The sequence below is a fragment of the Mauremys mutica genome, chromosome 5 (genome assembly GCF_020497125.1).
Source record: "Mauremys mutica isolate MM-2020 ecotype Southern chromosome 5, ASM2049712v1, whole genome shotgun sequence".
In the NCBI taxonomy this organism is placed as follows: Eukaryota; Metazoa; Chordata; order Testudines; family Geoemydidae; genus Mauremys; species Mauremys mutica.
The window spans coordinates 55409407-55430764 of NC_059076.1; the positions used below are offsets into that span (position 1 = coordinate 55409407).

Sequence of the window (21358 nt, forward strand, 5' to 3'; positions counted from 1 at the left end):
CGGTACTGTGTCTTGAGAACTTGTGAACTCCTACCCACCTCTAGCAGATACAGCTTGGAATCACCTACTGTGGAATACACATGAGCAATCACTCAAAGAAGAAAAGACAGTTACCTTTTCCGTAACTGGTGTTCTTCGAGATGAGTTGCTCATGTCTATTCCACATCCCGCCCTCCTTCCCTGCTGCCAGAGTTGTCTGGCAAGAAAGAAATGAGGGTGGGGGGAGTGCGCACCTCCCCTTATACCGCGCCAGGCAGGCGCCACTCCAGAGGTTGCAGGGGGCGCTCCCCCACCACGGGTACTGCTAGGGGAAAAACTTCCGGCACTGGTACACGTGGCGAGCACGCACACCTACTGTGGAATAGACATGAGCAACACATCTCAAAGAACACCAGTTACGGAAAAAGTAACTGTCTTCTCTGGTCTCTATGTGCTACTGAAATACAAAAAATAACCTCTGATATCAAGTAGATGTACTGGTTGAATTGATATGGATTATTTAACTAAATACTACAAACCCTTGCTCATGTAAGTAGTGCCAGTGATCTCAAGGACTATGTGCATAAGTAAGAGTTTGCAGTACCAGGGTATAAGTTTGCACTTTCTGTGGTTCAATACTTACTTATGACACAGTCCTATCCTGTTCTTATTCATTACCTTTAAATAAGGAGGCTCTGACCCTATCTTTATAATTTTCTCCCCAAATATGCTAACAAAAGAATCAGAATAATCCCCACAGTCCAACTCAGCAGAATGATTTTTCTACTGTTTTAGGATTTCAGCCTATTTTAAAATGAAGCCAAAATGCTCTTTCTACTAATAAGGCAGCTTTGGTGCCAACTGGCAAATTCAGCTACAATAAAATTAAAATAGTAATAAAATAAGTTTAAAAGACTGCAAAATGGGGAAATTTCACCTTGAAGATGAACATCTGTACATAATGGTACAGCTGGTACATTGTCTATACAGTCAGACTGCAATTAATAAAGTTCTCTCTCTTTTAGGAAAATTGCCTCCTATTCAGTATAATATCTGGGATTATACAACATATTGTAAGAATCAATCAAAGCTATTTTAATCACTCTAGATAAATAGAATGTAATGGCAAACAGAGTTCAGAAGAAAGCCATATCTTTTTCTCAGCCTGGACTATCCTTTTTTCAGAGCCTGATCTTCAGAGAGCGCTGTAGCTAGAACACAATATGATTCTGTATTAACTGTCATCAGTTGTGCCACTTAATAAAATCCCAATTTAGCTGCATGATGAGACTTTAAATATTCAGATTATCAAACAACCATATTAACAACTAGTCAGTTTTCCCTTGCAAGAGAAGGTGCTCTCTATACAGCCCAAGCAATGGAGCTTTAAGTTATAGAGAATCCACCATTTACTCTAGTTCAAACCAGCAAGTCATCCCTGTCACACACTATAGGGGAAGGCAAAAAATAAACAAACCCCATGATCTCTGCCAATATGACCTGGGTGAAAATTCCTTCCCAAGCCCAAATATAGAGATCAGTTAGTCCCTGAACATGTTGGCAAGACCCACCAGTCAGACTTCTTGGAATAAATTCTCTGTAGTAACTCACAGCTCTGCAAGTTTTAGTATTTTTAGTAAAAGTCATGGACAGGTCACGGGCAGTAAACAAACATTCATGGCCTATGACTTGTACTATATACTCCTAACTAAAAGTTGGGCCAGGGGGCTGTGGGTGCTCTCAGGGGGGGCGGTCTGGGGGTGCGGCTCAGGGGGCTGCCTGATCTGCTCAGGCAGCCCCAGAGCCAGCCGCACCAACCGCTGCAGAAGTCAAGGAGGTCATGGAAAGTCATGGAATCCATGACTTCCATGACAGACACACCGCCTGAGCCATATGCCATTGTAGGCAACCTCATCATACCATCACCTCCATAAAATTATCAAGCTCAGACTTGAAACAAGTTAGGTTTCTTATCCCCACTACCCCCCTTGGAAGGCTGTTCTAGAACTTCACTCCTCAGGTGCAGGTGCTCCAAAATAATGAAAAAAATGTTAAAGCTTACATTAGAAAGATGCTTAAAAAACCAAATGGTTTATTTCACTTTCAAATGAATGGTGGTACCTCATGTTTGTCTCCAAAATTAGTTGATCTTAATTTATAGATGAGGTAGATTAGAAATATTTGTTTTTATCTAAGAAATAAAACAGGGGAAAGAGCCTCATATTTCATAAGAGTTGTACAACCCTTATGATATCAAACTCTAAACAACACAACTTGGTGCCTGATTCTGCACCCATTGACGTCAATGGGAATTCGGCCATTGACTTCGTGGAAGCAGGCACAGGATCTTGAAACTTAGCCTAAAATTTGCAAACCTGTTGTGTAAATCGCAGGCAAACTTGGGATGATTTATACCTTTCCCAACAAAACGATATAGTTTTGGATTTGCATGGTTTTCATGCAAAATCAAGTGAAATGCAGACGTTTTGACTGAGCTTGGAATTTGGGGATTGATTTGAACACCCAAAAACTCAGGCAGGCATGGTCTCAAGCAGACTGAAACTAAAGCAAATATTCCCATGAATCCCTGCAAACCCAAGCTGCCTATTTCCCATAAGTCTAGCTATAACTTATAGAAACATAACTTTATCTTATTGTGCAACTGCCAGATGGACTAAACAGTATTATTTATTGAAAGAGACGTACAAAGAACAGTGTTCTGACCTTTAGCAGTTGTGCATACATGGCGTGATAAAGATGTGAAGCTTGGATTTTGAAATTAGTCCATCTTAAAACTTTCCCAATTGACAGTATCCCTTTATGGAGTGGAAACTTTTTTCTTCCCATAAATGAATTACATTTTAAGAGGATAAGGAAACTGTTTTCTCTTCTAATAGTTTAGTTGACGAGTATAAAGAGAAAGTCAGTATTTTTTTAAAAGTTATTAAAGTGAAGCGTGAAGCCTTTAGCCCTGGGCTATGCTACAAACTTGTCACTATAACTGCATCACTCAGGGGCAGTGATGAGCTCCCAAAATCCTAATAAGCGGTTCCCTACAGGGTCCTCGTGGCACCTCGGTGGCGGGGGGTCTTCACTCGCTCCGGGCTTTCGGAGGCATTTTGGTGGCGGGTCCTTCACCCGGAGCAAGTGAAGGACCCGCTGCCGAAGACCCGGTAGGGAACCGCGCCATGAGTACAAGTCCCACGTGCCTGTCTTTCCCCTAACCCCTCCCCCCGAACCCATCCGACCCCAACCCATGTCCTGCCTCCGACTGCCCACCTCAGAACCTGCAATCCATCAACCCTCCCTGTTCCTTGTCCCCTGACCACCCATCCCGAGACCCCCACCCTAACTGCTCCCCAGGACCCCACCCCCTACCTAACTCACCCTGCTCCCTGTCCCCTGACTGCCCCCACCACCCAGACAGACCCACGGAACTCCCACGCCTACCCAACCCCCTATTCCCTGTCCCCTGACTGCCCCCCCAGATCCTCCGCCCCCTCCAACCACTCCCTGCCCCTTCTGTAACCCCTCCTCCCAGCCCCAGCCTGGCCCCCTTACCATGCTGCTCAGGGCAGCATGTAAGGATGCGGTGCGGCCCGCTGGAGCTCGCAACCCCACCCCCTTACTATGCCGCTCAAAGCGGCAGGAGCTGCAGAGCTGCCCAGAGTGCTGGCGCCGGCAGCGCGGCGCGCTGGGGCTCTGTGAGGGGGGAAGGAAGCGGGGGAGGAGGAGGGGAAGCCTCTCCAGCTGGGAGCTCAGGCGGCCCAGACAGGACCGTCCCGCGGGCTGGATGTGGCCCGCGGACCGGAGTTTGCCCACCCGCCGGCCCCTTTAACAACTGGTTCTACACCGGCTTCTAAATTTAACAACTGATTCTTGCAAACTGGTGCAAACCAGCTCCAGCTCACCACTGCTCAGGGGTATGAAAAATCCACACCTCTGAGCAACAGTTATACTGACCTGCGTCCGACTGTAGATAGTGCTATGTCGATGAGAAGGCCTCTCCCATCAATATAGCTCTTGGAGGGGTGGAGTACCAGTGCTGTCAGTGTAGGTAATGTCTTCACTAAGCGCTACACCGGCTTAGTTTTCTTTCACTAAGCACTACAGCAGCTGTGGTGGTGCAGCTGTGCCACTACAGCACTGTAAGTGTAGACAAACCCATAGGCAGACTGGCTTGCTGGAGGCATCTAGCAGGAAACTGTGCAGCATTAAGCCCACCTTCCTTCAGAGGAGAGTGGGACAAGGGCCCTTGCCCAGAGACAGGCGATGGCTGAGGTCCTGACTGGAACTCCTGAAGAGGGCCACACAAGGGGAGAATTGCTGAGTTACTCTGCAATGACAACTAGTACATGGATTAAAAGGAAAATCAGGCTTTTCCTTTCCATCCACACTCCCAGGGTCAAGAACATCTAATGTTGATACTTCTCTTGACCTCGTTGCCAGTAAAACAGAGGTTTTGATTACTGGCTTCTCCCTCATCTCCAAAGAGAGCTTGCTGACAAAGCATTTAAGGGCAAAGTGTGGGGAGTCCAACCCAGTTGCTGTAAAATTAGAATTGAGTCAAAAATTCTGTGGCCACTAGATGGCCTACGGATACTGTAATTGCAGAATCTGATAGATGCTGACATTAAAACCATGTTTAGAACTCAGCAACTGAAATCTAATTATAACACAATTTGGCCCTGTCCCCAAAACAAATAGTGTTAACTGAGGTGTGGTCAAATCATACTGAACAGCTGCTAAACTCTTGTTTTAGCAGGGTAATCCGGGCTCCAGATCAGAGCTTCTTTCAAACTGATCTATGGAGTTTCTTTCAATGGTCTATAGCAGGGGCGGGCAAACTTTTTGGCCTGAGGGCCACATCGGGTTTCCAAAATTGTATGGAGGGCCTGTTAGGGGAGGCTGTGCTCCCCGAACAGCAAGGTGTAGTCCAGCCCCCTATCCAATCCCCCCTGCTTCTCGCCCCCTGATGACTCCCCCGGGACTCCTGCCCCATCCACCCCTTTCCTGCTCCCTGTCCCCTGGCCGCCCCCAGATCCCCTGCCCCTGACTGCCCCCCACTACCCCATCCAACCCCCCTCTCCTGACTGCCCCCTCAGGAGCCCTGTCCCATCCAACCACCCCTGTCCTCTGACATCCTCGAAACCCCTGCCCTGCTGGGACCACTGCCCCCATTCAATTCTCCTGTTCCCTGTCTTCTGACCGCCCTGCGCCCTATCCACACTCCTGTCCCTGCACACTCAGGCCTGGGCTCTGCAGCTGCGTTGATGCCCAGAGCATTGTGCCAGCGGCGCAGTGAGCTGAGGCTGCGGAGGAGGGGGAGCAGCAGGGGAGGGGCTGGGAGCTAGCCTCCTAGGCAGGAGCTCAGGGGCCGAACAGCAAGGTCCCACAGGCTGGATGTGGCCCAGGGGCTGTAGTTTGCCCACCTCCGGTCTACAGAGTGATATTGTTGGCTCAGCCCTCATGTGCAAACTCAGCTGCCATGTTTAAAAGCTACAAGCACTACAAGACTGAAAAGTGGCCATGCTCAGGACCAAGAGGTAGGTGCTACCACAGGTACTGCTCTGGGCAATCATGGAGGCAACAGCACTAAGGTAGCTGAGTGTCAGTGCCAGTGGTGGCATATCAAAGGCCCCCTATATTGCTGCTGCTTCTGTTCAATGGGGATGCAAAGCAGTAGCATTGCTACAGACTCCTTGGTGCACAAGAAGTAGGATCCCCCTGACACATGCAAAGCTCTGGTTCTCCAAACTTTAGCTCCCTGCCCCTTCGTGCATTTCTGATCTCCATCCATCCCCATTCAATCCCCCTACCACAGAAAAGTGCAACTCTGTGGGCAGGTGTGGGAGGGAGAGGGCAATTTAGCAGGGAAATAGTGTGCAGGAATGTGAAGGGAAGTAACATGGAAGAAAAAGTGAGGCTTCAGTCAAAAGCTGGGATATGCAGCGCAGAGAGGATCTCTGATGAATATCTGGTGGTTTATCTGCAGCTGCTCTGTTGAACCATGGGACGAGATTTTACTTCTCCCACCCAGATTCCCACACAGCCCAATCCTCCTTTCTCCCCTGTAATACTGCCTCTGTGATCTACATCCCAGACAGGGGCGGCTCCAGGCACCAGCACGCCAAGCACGTGCTTGGGGTGGCAAGCCCCGTGGGGCGCTTTGCCAGTCACAGTGAGGGCGGCTGGCAGGTTGCCTTCGGCGGCATGCCTGCGGAGGGTCCACTGGTCCCGCAGCTTCAGCGGACCTCCCGCAGGCGTGCCACCGAATCCGCGGGACCAGGGACCTCCTGCAGGCAAACCGCCGAAGGCAGCCTGCCTGCCGTGCTTGGGGCGGGAAAATACCTAGAGCTGCCCCTGATCCCAGATCTCCCTAGACAGTAACATACCCTTGACGACATCTCTGCTTCCCACCATGCCCTGCTACGGCATTCAGCTTTCTGACGTTATGTAGCAATGTTTAAAAGTTGAATGTGGTGGTGGGGATGTATAGAGGGGGAAAGGCTGAGTACGTGCATGTAGACCATGAGGTAACAGCTGGAAGGGTAATGGGGCTCTGGAAGGGACGTGGTAGAGGAGCACAGCTATGTGATGAGGTGGTAAAGGAAGTGGGCCTATAACAGAGACTGTGGAACACATGAAGGATAACTTACTCCAATGTTTATAGCTATTCCTATGAACACTGTCAGTGTTGATACACATCCATTGTGAAATTCTCCTCCATACAAAAACATTAATTTAGAGTTAAGAATGTTCAAGGGCAGAACCCACCATAGCAATCATTAAAAATCAAGACAGTCAGCCTTCTTTCACATGCCTTGATAGCCAAATATCACAATACCCAAACAAGCTCACAGACTCCTTTCCTCTACCTAAATCCCTTGTGCTTTCAACATATGATCAGCCATAATACACGCTTCACTAAATCACATGGAAATGCACGATCTGCACTCTGGCTGCATATTTTTCTGTGCGCGCATATGCTCAAATAACACTTTCTCTACTTTACCAGAATACATATGTCTAGGCAGACTACATCTTAATCTAGCTGTGGTAGCAAATAAGATTGTGCATTTGAGTATGATGTAAAGGAATTGTGACACTTACTGGCTTTTAGATTCTTGGATGAAATGTGCTATTTTGGTGCAAACTATTTTTAAGGGAGGGGGAGGGGAGCGGGAGGGATGTTGACCAGACTTCCACACAGTCAAAAAAAAGTTCAGATTGCTGGAAAAGATCAATTCCTCAACATGAGAGAAATGAGACACACAGACAGACCTAGGATGGTTTTTATTTGCAGTATCTACACTGTTCCTATTCACCATTAAATAAATATAAAAATAAAAGCAGCACCAAAACTTATCTACAGAATTTTAGAACGTCAGCTAAACGTTTCCTCCTTCATGTTCCTTAACTCACCTTCTGTTACTGCTCTTTTTATACTGCTTCTCTCAGTTGTTAGTCTCTGTACCTTATTTCTATCCCAAATGCATTAAGTTTAGTCTGTCACTCTGGGAAGGGAGGTGTCATTTAAAGCCACTCCTGCTCAACCAGCTAGGCAACTGTACAGTCAGAGCCCATGTCCAGCCACACTCTCCTTATCCGAATTTTCCAATCAGATAATGAAAGGGGGAGGAGCTGGTTGTTCACCACCACATAAACAATAGCTGTTTTTAAAAGAATAGATGCCAGTGTGGCAATTAATGTGTAAGCATCTTACCCAAATACCTGTGCAGGATTCTGTGTAGGGTAGGTCAGATATTTTTAAATGGTTTCATTTCTCTATCCCCTTTGCCACAATAATATTTTACTTCTTAGTGTGGTAATTTTCTTTGCAGTTTTTACAGCTGGAGTGTGTGTATACTTGATGACTACATAATACCCCCTCCTGTGCTGGAGGAACTGGGGTGCCTCAAGTATCTGCTAATAGCCAATGCCCTGCGTCTCATCTCATTATGAAATATGTTGCTCATTTTAGACCCAAACATCTCTCTATCACAATGAACTTGTCATCTCATTTGTTATAGAAGATGACAGGAGAACCCACAAGTGCCACTTTGTGAGTCTTTAATGTCAAGCTCTACTTTCCCTCTTCTGCCCATACACGAGTGCAGTGTTGACAAAATGTCAGCAATGCCATGATACCACACTGACTGCCCCAAAGCTAACTCAGGCCTGGGAGAAGTTCAGCCTGAGATTATTGCCTGCTTGAGAGAGACTTGTTCTGCTTGCATATGACTCGATAGGTGTGGACTAGTGTCAGCAGAAATGCTGAATCATGAAATTATTGTGGAAAATGTTGTTAAAAATAAACCCTAATGCAGGGGTTCTCAAACTGGGGGTCTGGACCCCTCAGGGGGTTGTGAGGTTATTACATGGGAGGGTCACGAGCTGCCAGCCTCCACCCCAAATCCTGGTCCGCCTTCAGCATTTATAAGGGTGTTAAATATATTAAAAAGTGTTTTTAATTTATATAAGAACATAAGAAAGGCCGTACCGCCATCTAGCCCAGTATCTGTCTACCGACAGTGGCCAATGCCAGGTGCCCCAGAGGGAGTGAACCTAACAGGCAATGATCAAGTGATCTCTCTCCTGCCATCCATCTCCATCCTCTGACGAACAGAGGCTAGGGACACCATTCTTACCCATTCTGGCTATATGGGGGCGGGGGATCACACTCAGAGGCTTGCTATGTTGAAAGGGGTCACCAGTACAAAAGTTTGAGCACAGGGAGTCCTCTGTTGAGGGCCTAACAAGTGGAGTTCACAATGGTGACCAGAGTGGTCAGCGTAGGGCATTGTAGGAGAGTTGCTGGAGGACTATTAGGGTCCATAGGTAACACAGTCTCTACAAGCAAGATGGGTCAACCTCATACAATTTGGTTCAGTGCTGCTTGGGGAGGTGGTGCACTGTTGGCATAACGGGCCACTTATACTGGTGGGAGACAAATTTAAGTGTACAATTAGGGCAACGCAAGGCAGCTTATGTGGACCTAACTTTGTTGTGTAGATCAGGCTTTAGGGCAAACTCTTAACAGCTGGACTAAATAGGGGCCAGAGATTATTTCAAAGTGACTGTGATTATGTACAATTTCTGAATATTTTACTTTTTACAAAAACTACCGTTTCAGCTATAAAAAAAGAACATAGGCAGATTACAGATGAAAAGTAGCCAAAGGGGAAAATGTTTCAAAGTTACCTTGCCATTATCAGTGACACGTAATATTTAAAAAGTACTAACTGTTGTTTTTAAGGGAAGGTTAGTGATTCACAGTGGCCCCCCAACCTCCTGCTTTACCATATGCCCACTGATGTGGTGTGTCTGCCCTTGCTGGGCCTAATTTGCATTTGCAGGGCAGGATGGGTCTCACTGTCCCCACTTGCAATTTCAACTAGGGTGACCAGCTGTCCCAATTTTATAATGACAGTCCTAATATTTGGGACTTTTTCTTATATAGGTGCCTATTACCCCCCCCTTCACAATTGCTATCCAGTCATGGCTGGAGAATCATAGACTATCAGGGTTGGAAGGGACCTCAGGAGATCATCTAGTCCAACCCCCTGCTCAAAGCAGGACCAATCCCCAAATGGCCCCCTCAAGGATTGAGCTCATGACCCTGGATTTAGCAGGCCAGCGATCAAACCACTGAGGCATGGGCGCCAACTTATATGGGCTCGTGGAGCTAAAGCCCCAGGAATATTCAAAATCAGGGGCTCTGCTCCACCAATATTTGGAGCTAGGTTTCGCCCCTTTAAATCCCAGCCGCGGCCGGGAATCAGAGGGCTCTGGGCTGCCTGCAACCGCGGGGAACCCAGAGCCCTTTAAATCCCAGCCGCGGCTGGGAATCAGAGGGCTCCGGGCTGCCTGCAACCACGGGGAGCCCAGAGCCCTTTAAATCCCAGCCGCGGCCGGGAATCAGAGGGCTCTGGGCTGCCCGCTGCGGCAGGGAGCCCAGAGCCCTTTAAATCCCAGCCGCGGCTGGGAATCAGAGGGCTCTGGGCTGCCGGCAGCAGCGGGGAGCCCAGAGCTCTTTAAATCTCAGCTGCGGCTGGGAATCAGAGGGCTCTGGGCTGCCTGCAACCGCGGGGAGCCCAGAGCCCTTTAAATCCCAGCCGCGGCCGGGAATCAGAGGGTTCTGGGCTGCCGGCAGCAGCGGGGAGCCCAGAGCCCTTTAAATCTCAGCCGCGGCCGGGAATCAGAGGGCTCTGGGCTGCCCGCTGCTGCGGGGAGCCCAGAGCCCTTTAAATCCCAGCCGCGGCCGGGAATCAGAGGGCTCTGGGCTGCCTGCAACCGCGGGGAACCCAGAGCCCTTTAAATCCCAGCCGCGGCTGGGAATCAGAGGGCTCCGGGCTGCCTGCAACCGCGGGGAGCCCAGAGCCCTTTAAATCCCAGCCGCGGCCGGGAATCAGAGGGCTCTGGGCTGCCAACTTTGGTTGGCTGTATTCTTGGCGGTGTCAGCATATGACATAGTCTTTAATTCCTGGAGGGTTGGCAACCCTAGCAAGCCAACAGCCCCGGAGGCTTGGAGTTCACTATTTAATCACTGTCACACCCAGCTGCAGCGGGTGACCCCGGGGCTACTCCAGCCAGGGGCGGCTCTAGCCATTTCGCCACCCCAAGCATGGCGGCACGCCGCCGGGGGGGGGGGGCGCTCTGCCGGTCGCTGGTCCCGCGGCTCTGGTGGACCTCCCGCAGGTGTGCCTCCCGCAGGTGTGCCTGCGGATGCTCCACGGAAGCCACGGGACCAGTGGACCCTCCGCAGGCACGTCTGCGGGAGGTCCACCGGAGCCGCCTGCCGCCCTCCCGGCGACCGGCAGAGCGCCCCCCCCCGCAGCATGACGCCCCAAGCGTGCGCTTGGTGGGCTGGGGCCTGGAGCCGCCCCTGCCTCCAGCGGGCAGGACGCGCGGCCGGGCTCGGGCTGGCGGGAGGAGACGCAACGGGCGGAGGGCGCTGGCGGGAGGACGGAGGGGGAGGACGCGGCCTGCGCGGGCCGCGTCTGCCCCGTTACACTCACACTCGCAGCGCCGCCCCTCCGCTACCCACTCTTGCGGAAAGGGCCGGCACCGCCCCTCGCCTAATCCCACTTCTCGCGATATTTCTAATACAACGGTGCTGCGGCTACCGAGGGAGATTCTCGCGGGAAGTCTCCTAATCTCCGCCAATCAGAGGCTTAACCTGCCCTGGGAGGGAGTGGGGCAAATCACCGTACGTGGCAGGCGCGCGCGGGCCTTGTTACTCCCCTTGGCCTGCCGCGGCAGCGAGGTGAGGGCGGTTGAGCGGCTGCCGCTGCAATGAGCGCGCGCCAGTGAGGAGCCGCGCTGAGGCTAACGGGTGGGCGCGCGCACGGCAGCGCGCGCGAGGGCGGGGGCGCCGTCCCCGAACCGTTCCATCCGGGCCCCCGGGAGGAGCATGGAGGCGGCAGCCGATCTGGAGTCCTCGCTGGAGCTGAGCTACTCCGGCGCGGGCCCTGGGGGGCTGCCCCCTGCGCGCTCCCGCATCTTCAAGATCATTGTGATCGGGGACTCGAACGTGGGCAAAACCTGCCTGACCTACCGCTTCTGCGCGGGCCGCTTCCCGGAGCGCACGGAGGCCACCATCGGCGTGGACTTCCGCGAGCGCGCCGTCACCATCGGCGGGGAGCGCATCAAGGTACCGCCGGGCCCTGCTGCGCTCGGCTCCGCACGAACACCCGGGCCTCCTGCCGCCGTGACCTCCCCGTCCTGCCCGCTCCCCCTCCGGCCCTGACACCCCCGCGGCGGCGGCTCCCTCCAGGGCCGTCCGGCCCCCCGGGCTGCCCTCTGGGCTGTCGGCCCCCGGCGGGTGAATGCGGCTGCCCTGGGGCTCCTATTGCCGTCGGGCTGATTGTCTGAGCGGCTCAATGGGAACTGCCGTCCTCGGTGCAGAGCGGCTGCCTGAGCAGCTTAGAAAGCCTCAGGCGCTGTCATGCCGCCTAGTTGAAGCTGGACTCTTGCATGCTGGGATCTGTAGTCCCTTCAGGTCATATCTCAATAGCAAAGCATCGGGGGACCATATTATAGAAGTCCGATCATTGTGGTTTGGCCACACCTGCTTCACAGCACAGTCTTTGTCAGTGTTAGAAAACGTGCCCTGGTGTAACGAAACTGACAACCCCTTAGCTTGGCCTCTGACTGGTGTTGAAAAGGACAAGACTAGCCCTTTGAAAAGTGTCTTGATTTCCAAACTCATCTACTAGGAGAGATGTCAGTTTTTACTGTGACTTTGCTTTAGATACATGTTAACAGTGATGCCATATTTCTGTGTAGCACCACCAATCTTCCCTGTAAAATGCAAACATTCACGCCACGTGGGTGTGTGCCACTGTTCTGGAATGTGCATTTGGGCCTAAGGCTGTCAAGTTAGTCTGGCAGTGGTCTGAAATGTTTCCCAAATTAAGCTGCTTTTGTAATGCAGACATAAATCCCAAAGGTGTTATGCAGGAGGGGGAGAAGATAAGATTCTGTTTACTGGGACACTTTATCTCTAGTGTCAGTTTCAAGATTTATCATTTCTGATGCAAACAACTTAACAACAGTGAGAACTCTACAAATATTCTGTATCAGAAAATGAAGGATGTATCTAATAAGACAGTGGAGAGGTGTGAGATACTGTGGCTATTTTACATGTTAACTCAAGGTGTTCAGTGTCAGTTTTTAACAATCAAAGAATGTAATGTTCTTCTATGACAGATGTACTTCATTCAGATTGTCACACAGCTAGGGGCAGAAAGGAGGGAAATTGAGCATTGGAATGTGGCAGGTTGCATAGCTAGATCACATCTCTCTCTCACTTCTAAAGGGATATTGTCCCTCATCTCTTCCCCCCGCCCCGTACCATGTAAGTGGTGTATGTGTTTAGTGTTGATAAGGTATTCATAGGTGCTGAGGAAATATGGGGGAATCCAGCCTCGTCTTCAATTCTGAGATGCTTCTAGTAGGTCATAGGGCCATAGTATTACAGTATATATTTTTTTTTAAAGGAGGCTACGTACAGGGGACACCAGTTCCTTCAGTCCTCCACCTTCTTAATCAGGAGACTCCTTCCATTCATCCCATTCCCATGAAGCTCTATGATGATCTGCTCTAATTAAGTCTTTTCCACTTGCTATGATGAGTCCCAGTGTTCTGGCTGCCAAGGGATTGCCACATGCAGGAAGGGTTCCATGTGCAATCATACTGTACACATCCATAGGACCCCAACTTCTTATATTTCTTTTCTTCTTTTTCATTACCTAACCTCAACCCGTTTCTCTGTTTTCTGGCTCCTGCCCACTTATTTTCTTGTGTATGGTGGTAACACCTCTCAAGCAATGCCTGCTGGAGCAGCAGAGAGGGAAACTGATGAGCCTAATCAATCTATTAAGCCATGTCTACACTACAGATTTATAGTCATGCCAGCAGGTCAGTCCCTGGTGTGAAGAGGTGAGATCTCTGACCAACAGTAGCCATGCTGGCAAAAGCCTCTAGTGCAGACATGGTTGTACCAGCAAAACTGCTTTTACCATTATAGCTTGTTTCACTGTGGGGGGAAGTAGGCTATGCTAGTAAAAGCACAGCTTTACTGGTATAAGCTATGTTCACAGCAGGAGTGTTTTGCAGAGCTCTCCTAGAGTAGGCATGGCTGCTGTTCTTGCTGTGCCCACGATGAGCTGCTAAAAATAGAATTCTTCCCTTGTTACTCTGGAAGGGTTTATGACCCCCTTCCTCTCTGTTGTTGTTCTCCTCCTCCAGGTAGCTGGATGGTTGGTCTTTTACTGGCTACTCATGCACGGAGCACTTCCCCTGCAGCTGTGGAAATGCTGTGTCATTGGTAGTAACACAGGCACAATTCTTTTCTACAGGATTTTCTTACCTGGGAATTTAAAAAAAATACAGGGGGAGCCAGTGTTCATGTTACATTTGTATTGTAGACTAATGACTTGATTACTTTTAGGTCTTTTTGAAGCAGCAGTGCTTAGATGTGATATATGCACTAAAGCTATCTCAGAAAATGAGAGTCTTCTGAATTTTAACTTCTCATCTATTTGATTTGAGCAATCGAAACCCATTGTCTTAACTCTTTATTTAATTGAGGTAAATAATGACACAAATGAAAGAAAAAGGAGGAAATCCCATAAATCATATCCTATGCCTTAGAGCGCTTCACTGATTTGCAAAGCAAAATGAGGTGCAGAGAAATACATGAACTGTCTTAATCGAAAGGCCATTTATATGTTTTAGTTAGTGTAAACAATGCATACAAATTGTTCATGGTGAAGAAGCCTTTTTTAAGAATACTCATCCCCTCTAATTCAACTCCAAGTCTCTTTAGTTTAGCTTAGCTTTGTGGGGGAGGGTGTTTAAACAATATGCTGACTTAATACCTATCCCTCAGCTTCAGTAGTTTTATCATGTTGTTGGGTTTTTTGCCTCAGATCTAATGTCCAAAGGGGGTCTTGGCTGCATCATACTTTGAACAAAAATGCAACCCCTTGATGGACAGTTTATTTAAATTATGATGGAATCATAGTCTCAATATCAGTCCACCAATATGCATTTTTCAAAGTGTGTGTTAATCATCTGTGCTGTGTTTGTGAGGGGCCAGGGAGGGGGAAAGTACAAAAAGCACTCAGTCTGCAGAATCTCATATAAATACTGGGGTGTCTATAAGAGTTGGCTGGCTAACAGAAGAAATGCGTATAGAAAAAGTGAAAAACTTTGTGCAGCACTAGAGATACAGAAAGCCACTCACCTGCTTCATGATCTAACATATCAAGAATATATATAAAAACATAATTTAGGATTTCAGGTCCACAGTCTAAATAGCTGCAAGTAAACAAACTGCCCTTACATTGCAGCTTCTCATAAAACTTTTTTCCCCTTTTCTAATGCATCAGTGAACAGTAATAATGCTCTGGGTCACCTCTTTGCTCCAAATCTTCACTGTCACTTTCTTATCACTTAGTATAGTTTCTGTAATCTCCACTTTTTGGGGGAGAGTTTCTCCAAGTTCTGCATGTGCCCAAGTAAATAAGTCAGTTTTGAAATCTAGTGTTCTAATAGTGTATCATAAGGCTGTTCTGTAACTCCTCAGCCATACTCTTCCCTGCATAGGATCTACCTATTTTACCTGCCATTATTCTTAGTTGAAGAAAACCCTCCATAAATCTCTTGGCTTTTCAGGCTTTCTTGCCAAATCTCTAGAATCAGATCCCAGGAAAGATGAGAAATATCCAGTAAAAATAGCTTCCTCTGAACCAGTCTCTGGGAAAAATGAAGGGTAAGAGAGAACAGGGTGGGTTCTCAGCTGGTGTGGATTGTCGTAACTCCATTGACTTCAGCTGAGAATCCTCTCCCTGTTCTGTTATTTAGTGAACTTTGTGTTAGAGAAAGATGCCAGACTGAAGTCCTTTAATTGTAGTGAAATTTTTTTTATTTAGGTGCCTAATTTAGGTATCCAGTTGTATTTAGTCACAAAACAGGTATAGCTTTGGCAAGAGCAGTGCAGCCTCCTTACCCCCTTTGCATTTGAGTCAGGTGGTGTCCTTCTCACACTGCCTTGGTGCCAGCGTGGGAGAATTGACAGCAAGGAGTCTGCTGCTCCTGGTGCCTGATCACTACAATAGAAGTGGGGAGAAGTAGTTGCTGGGGCAGTCCTATTCAGCCCCTGTAGCCCAGGGGAATGTTCTCTGTTGCACTGTGGGCATGGAGCATGCTCAGAGCAGGTAGAATCTTCAAAGAATTGAGCAGCAAAGCTCTTTCTAACCTCTACTGAGCATGTGCTGCTTGGAATTTTTTGGAGGTTTCTAACTTGGCCAGTTTTGTGTGAATTTCCAGAAACGGCAAAATGCACATCTCTGATACCAGGGGGAAGCCCTTCCCCCTTCTTCCTCCAAACTTCAAATCTCTGTTACAAAGCATGGAAGTAATAGCGTTTCTCAATGGAACAGTTGCAAGATTTTTATTTTGTAACATGGACAAAATATTTTTCACTAATCTTTTTCTCAGAAACAGCTCGAACAGTTTTAGTTGAAACTTCAAAAAGTTCAGCCTGAGTCACCTGACATGGAAAATTTCAGCCCTATTAGCTAAAATTTGGCAAAGTTATAAGTAGCTACAAACAGAGTCTTCTAATGGAGAGTGTTGGGCAACCTTATCTGCCTATAATGATGCTGGTACTTTTTCTTTAGGAAATGGACTTAAATTGCCAACTTGTGTAGGATGTCTATTCAGAGGACAACTTCTTGGTCAACACTAGCCTGGTTTCGATTTAAACTAGCTGATAGCCTAATCTCATGATTCAGCCAGTTCCTTTCAGAAGAGGATTCTTGAGTCTGCAGGGACCCATGTTCTTTCTCTGAGCCTTAATTGCAAATCACTATCATAATTGGGAAGTGGAGGGAGAAGGGAAGTGAAATAATTTTTAAAATAGCTTTCTTGCATTTAATTCAGGTGCTAATTGCAATAATAGGCTCCTTTCCAAGAATACTCTGAATATATCAGGAAAGCAGTTAAGAGAAACACTGAAGTAGCAGCATAAAATGTGACATATCAAGTGATATCTCATTTATGCTCAGTCCAGTCGTCCCAAAGCTGAATGTTCCCATAGCTAAAGCATATGGTACCATGTACAATTTTATTATAAGTAACTTTAAATAGTAAATTTAAACTGGACATTTTTATTAGCAACAGCATAAGATATTATGCCACATACTGCATCTCATAGATTTGTAGTGAGTCTGAAAGTCAAGTGCCATTGACCTCTTAAGAGTCCTAGTTCCTGCACAACCAGATTCTTAGTTGTAAAAAAAAAAAACCAAAAAAAACATTTTATGGGCATTTTTATAAAGAAACGCTGTGTAAACTAAAGACACTTAAAGGGATGCACGTATAAAACCTAGTCAATTTAAAAAAAAATTAGTTTCCAGTACTACACTTGCACCTTAATCAATCCCTGCCAAATTTTATGGCTTATGGTTACATCTTATTTTGAAAATATTACTTTCCCTTATTGAGATGTGAAAAACGTTTTGCAAACAAGAAACATCTTTAAAAAGTGTTGTGAAGTGGCCAAAGTAAACAAGCAAGGTTAAAAATAGAAAATCTGTTTTTATGCTGGAAGTAGTAGTTTTTCCAGAGGAACTTCTGAGAAGTTAAAGGAAGAAAAAATATTAGTCCAATTTGATCTCCTAATGTTGACCAAAATTAAATTATAGAGCACAAAGGAAGTCCACTTTCAGTGTGGATAGACATGGTGGGAACTTGTTCCAGAGTTCAGTTTCTCTACTTTCTTTTCTTTATGTACACTACTGACAAATGTATGTAAAAATAAAAAATGAAAAAAAGAGGGAGAGGGGAATGACACATTTACAGTTAACTAGTCAAGCTATACAGTTATCTGTCGTTGTGGATAACTTTGCTAACTCTGCCTATGCCTAACTCTGAATCCCCAAATCTCCTGAAGGCCATACCTTGAAAATGTTACCTTATTCAGTTATTGAAAAGATTGTAGGTGTGGAAGCATGTCTGATGCAGAGCTCTATCCTCTGACCAGCTCAGTACTAACAGTGCGGAAGAAATTCTCTTCAGCCAAATAACAAGTGTGCTGAGAGATGTATATTTGTTGCTACTTCAAAAAAAAGGCTTTTATTACTGCAGATTCCAATATTCTTTGGTGTAAGATTTTACAAAATATCAGTGTCAGTGATCAAGCTAAAACACACTAATTTTTTCATATCTTTAATTATGAACAGGTGGCTCTGAAAACAGTATTTACATAACATTTTGTAACCTTCAAAAACTGTGGTGAACAGCAATATAATTTTCTTCAAGAACTAAACTTCACAGTATGTCTAATACAGAGATGATCTATATGTTTTTCATAGTTCAGAATGATTTATATCATTGTCCAGCATGAATTGAAATCAGTTCTGCTTTTGTTTTCTCTGTTCCTTTTTGCCCTTTTAGATCCAGCTGTGGGATACAGCAGGACAGGAGCGCTTCAGAAAGAGCATGGTGCAGCACTACTATAGGAATGTACATGCGGTTGTGTTTGTGTATGATATGACCAACATTGCCAGTTTTCATAGTCTGCCATCATGGATAGAAGAATGCAAACAGCACTTGCTTGCCAGTGATATACCACGGATTCTTGTTGGAAATAAATGTGACCTGAGAAGTGCTATTCAGGTGCCTACGGACTTGGCCCAGAAGTTTGCTGATACTCACAGTATGCCACTGTTTGAAACCTCTGCTAAAAACCCCAATGACAATGACCATGTGGAAGCCATATTTATGACACTGGCTCATAAGTTGAAGAGCCACAAGCCATTAATGCTTAGTCAACCCCCAGATAACGATAAGATACATTTAAAGCCTGAGCCAAAACCTGCTATGACCTGCTGGTGTTAGATCACAGTGTTCACGCAGTTATCACCTCATCTTGTTTGCAAATACTCTAAAAATATGATCTTGGCAGGTTTTAGTATCAATTATGTATGATCTCTTTGGCACTTTAATGTGTGTTTTTCTTGTGTAGATGTGCCACACTCATATCTCTGCACTTTGTGCTAGCTCAATTACTGAAGCTTCACTGTACAGATACAGAAAAACAGACTTTCAAATGAAGTTTTGATGCAGCAAGTTCACTTAAGGTACTTGCTGCTTGAGAGCATTTCCATCACTGCTGGTATGGTTAATAATCCAGTTTGTTTGTTTTTGGTTAGCATTTTGTTGGTTCTTCTGCATTATACCAGAGTTTTGGAGTAGCCAAAGAACTCACATCTTTGGCCCGCAGAGGATGAGTGTTGCGAAGTGTTGGTTTTGTGGGTGTCTGGGATAATGACACAGAAGACTTACCCATTTCCACTGCATCTCAAAGCAGCTATAGCTGTGGATGTGTGCTGTGAAAGGAGGGGCATCAATAAAGATCAGCCTAGAATGTGAATGTGGGGGAACACCATTGGCCTCAGTAGTTTGTCATTCCACCTCAAATCCTGGCTATTCATACGTGGCAAAGGGGGGAGAATCTACAGATTGTCTTTGCCCTCAGATAGTTATTTAAAGCCTAAAACATGATCAATTCTTTGTAATTTGCACATTTTTATCCCATATGCATCCTTCTTATGAAAGAGAGTTTGTTTAGAGCACAGGGATGGGATTTGAGGGAGGATCCAGATTTCGAATTTGATTTGGGATTTCCTGCACTCATATGCTGCAGAATAAGGAGGAGAGCTAAATCAAACTGCTCTAATAGAAAGTGAATTGGGTTTGGAGAATGCTGTTACGCAGTAACATCACATGAGCTCATGTTGCTCCTGTGATTTCAGTGAAAAAGTTCAGCTCCATGCAACACTTGAAAAGTTGTAGAGTTAGAACTATCACTCTGCAGCATGTTCCCCCACTCAAAGTAGCATAATACATGTCTGATGGCAAGCTAATATCGACAGCCATAACTCTCATGACAACTTCCAACCTAATTCAGATTTCTTCACTTGGATCATTTAAGAACATATGCTGTCTCTGAATTGTGTGTCCCAAGGTAAATAAATGTACTCCTGTAGTCTAAAATTTGAGCCAGGTTGAGAGAAACAAATAGTGACTTGCGTTTTGTTTTTAAAATAATCTGAAAAAGTAATTTTGAAGAGGAAACTTATTATGCATTTTAGGAACTAAACGTATTTTGGAAAAAGTGCTAGTTCTGATGCCCAGTTGCCACATACAGACCTGTGCCTTAGCTTTTGAAAGTGTGAAGGCCACTATGTTTTAATGGTAGTAAACTGGTCTCTGCCAGAAAAATATGAAGGCAGATGTTCTGTAATTGAACTTGGTGACAAACTTCCAAATAGTGTTCAATTCATGCCCACTTGCCCACTATTACAGTAGAATGATATATTCTCTTTAAAGAACAGAGAAACTGGAAATCCTTTAAAATGTGTAAATACAGAATCATATAAATTAAGTATGGAGAAGACCTACTGTGTCATTTTGTTCATCCCCAAACAGATTTTCCTTAATAGATCTTCAGGTTAAATCCTGCTTGGGTAGCCCCTTAGAGTTCTTTTGCAGAAGCAGGGGCGGCTCTAGGCATTTTGCCGCTCCAAGCACAGCAAGCAGGCTGCCTTCGGCGGCTTGCCTGCGGAGGGTCCGCTGGTCCTGCGGCTTCAGCGGACCCTCCACAGGCGTGCCTGCGGGAGGTCCGCCAAAGCCGCGGGACCAGCGGACCCTCCGCAGGCAAGCTGCCTGCCGCCCTCGCAGCGACCGCCCCAAGCACACGCTTGGCGTGCTGGGGCCTGGAGCCGCCCCGTGCAGAAGTAAGGTGAACTGTGTTGGATTTTTAGAATCCTCTGCTTCCTCTCGCTACGCTTGGTATTGCAAGCATTTCATTTCAGTTGTTCTTTTTATGCTTGTTTGAAGGTCATGTTTCATATTGGAAAGCATTCTGGATTGCACATAACTGTATGGTTACATCAAAAGGGAATGTAAGCCATGGAACTTAATTCAGCATATAACAGTAATCTGCAGTGATCTAACAATAGTGTGCTTGATTATTACATGTTCAAAGAAAAAACTTAAAAATAAGGAACTCTGCTTACGATATGTATTGTAGGATGCTGACTGGAAACTAAACACAAAGGTCATTTTAGAGCTTTGTCTACTATTATCCTGATGGTCATATTATGGTAACTAAATAACTGAAACATGGAAATTGTATTAACCAAACTATGAAAAGTAATAAAGGATGTAATTATTCTGTTACACACTGCGTTTGTGAAGGAGAAAATCCACTGGCTTTATTCTAGGTTTAGAAAGATCTATTTGGCCTAATCATATTGGGATTAAGGATTTTTAGGATTTTTTTTTTCCATTTTGAAACCAACCAACTATTTTTGTAAAGCCACAACTGTGACAATTTTATTTATGCAATACTTGAAAAAGGGAACTCTGTTTTTTATCTGTTTCAGACCTTAAAGAGAATTTGATTTATAGTCCTAGAAATAATCAGCTTTTTAACACTAGGGACCTTAATGATTTTTAAGAAGGGATTGATCTTAAATGTATTTGTAGCATTACAAATAAATATGGTTTACAGTCCTCCTGGAGGATTTTTTTTTCACTCATGTCCTTAATCCTCTTTCAAAGGACTGATCTGAAGTGTTTGTATAGTATTAAAGTATTTCAAACTTTCTAATCTTACTTTTTTTATTTTTTAATATTACTCTCAGTCCTCTGATTCTGGAAGGCAATAAATCATGTAGACACAATATAAATGTTCAACTCTCAGTAATAAGCAGCTGGGAATCTATCAAGTTTTATTTAAGCAAATTACTTACAATTTGTAAATAAGGGCCCTGAATCATAACTACATGAAATAATG

General features: G+C 46.0%; 1 protein-coding gene and 1 long non-coding RNA gene across 3 annotated transcripts in view; one reads left to right on the plus strand and one right to left on the minus strand.

Moving 5' to 3' along the window:
* Window positions 1-11689, minus strand: part of LOC123370773 — a 49896-nt gene extending 38207 nt beyond the window's left edge. For both annotated transcript variants that reach the window (XR_006579535.1, XR_006579534.1), the window contains exon 1: window positions 11540-11689. This is a non-coding gene — a long non-coding RNA (uncharacterized LOC123370773). The remainder of the gene's footprint in view (window positions 1-11539) is intronic.
* On the plus strand, window positions 11095-20114 carry RAB33B (RAB33B, member RAS oncogene family). The gene is made up of 2 exons (XM_045017573.1): window positions 11095-11635; window positions 17950-20114. The coding sequence occupies exons 1-2, from the start codon at window positions 11396-11398 to the stop codon at window positions 18391-18393; spliced, it is 684 nt and encodes a 227-aa protein (XP_044873508.1). The 5' UTR covers window positions 11095-11395; the 3' UTR covers window positions 18394-20114.
* The last annotated feature ends 1244 nt before the right edge of the window (window positions 20115-21358 follow it).

Coding starts and splice junctions, on each gene's coding strand:
- RAB33B (XM_045017573.1), top strand. CDS start 11,396: ATGGAGGCGGCAGCCGATCTGGAGTCCTCGCTGGAGCTGAGCTACTCC. Junction 11,636..17,949: donor TCGGCGGGGAGCGCATCAAG/GTACCGCCGGGC, acceptor TTGCCCTTTTAG/ATCCAGCTGTGGGATACAGC.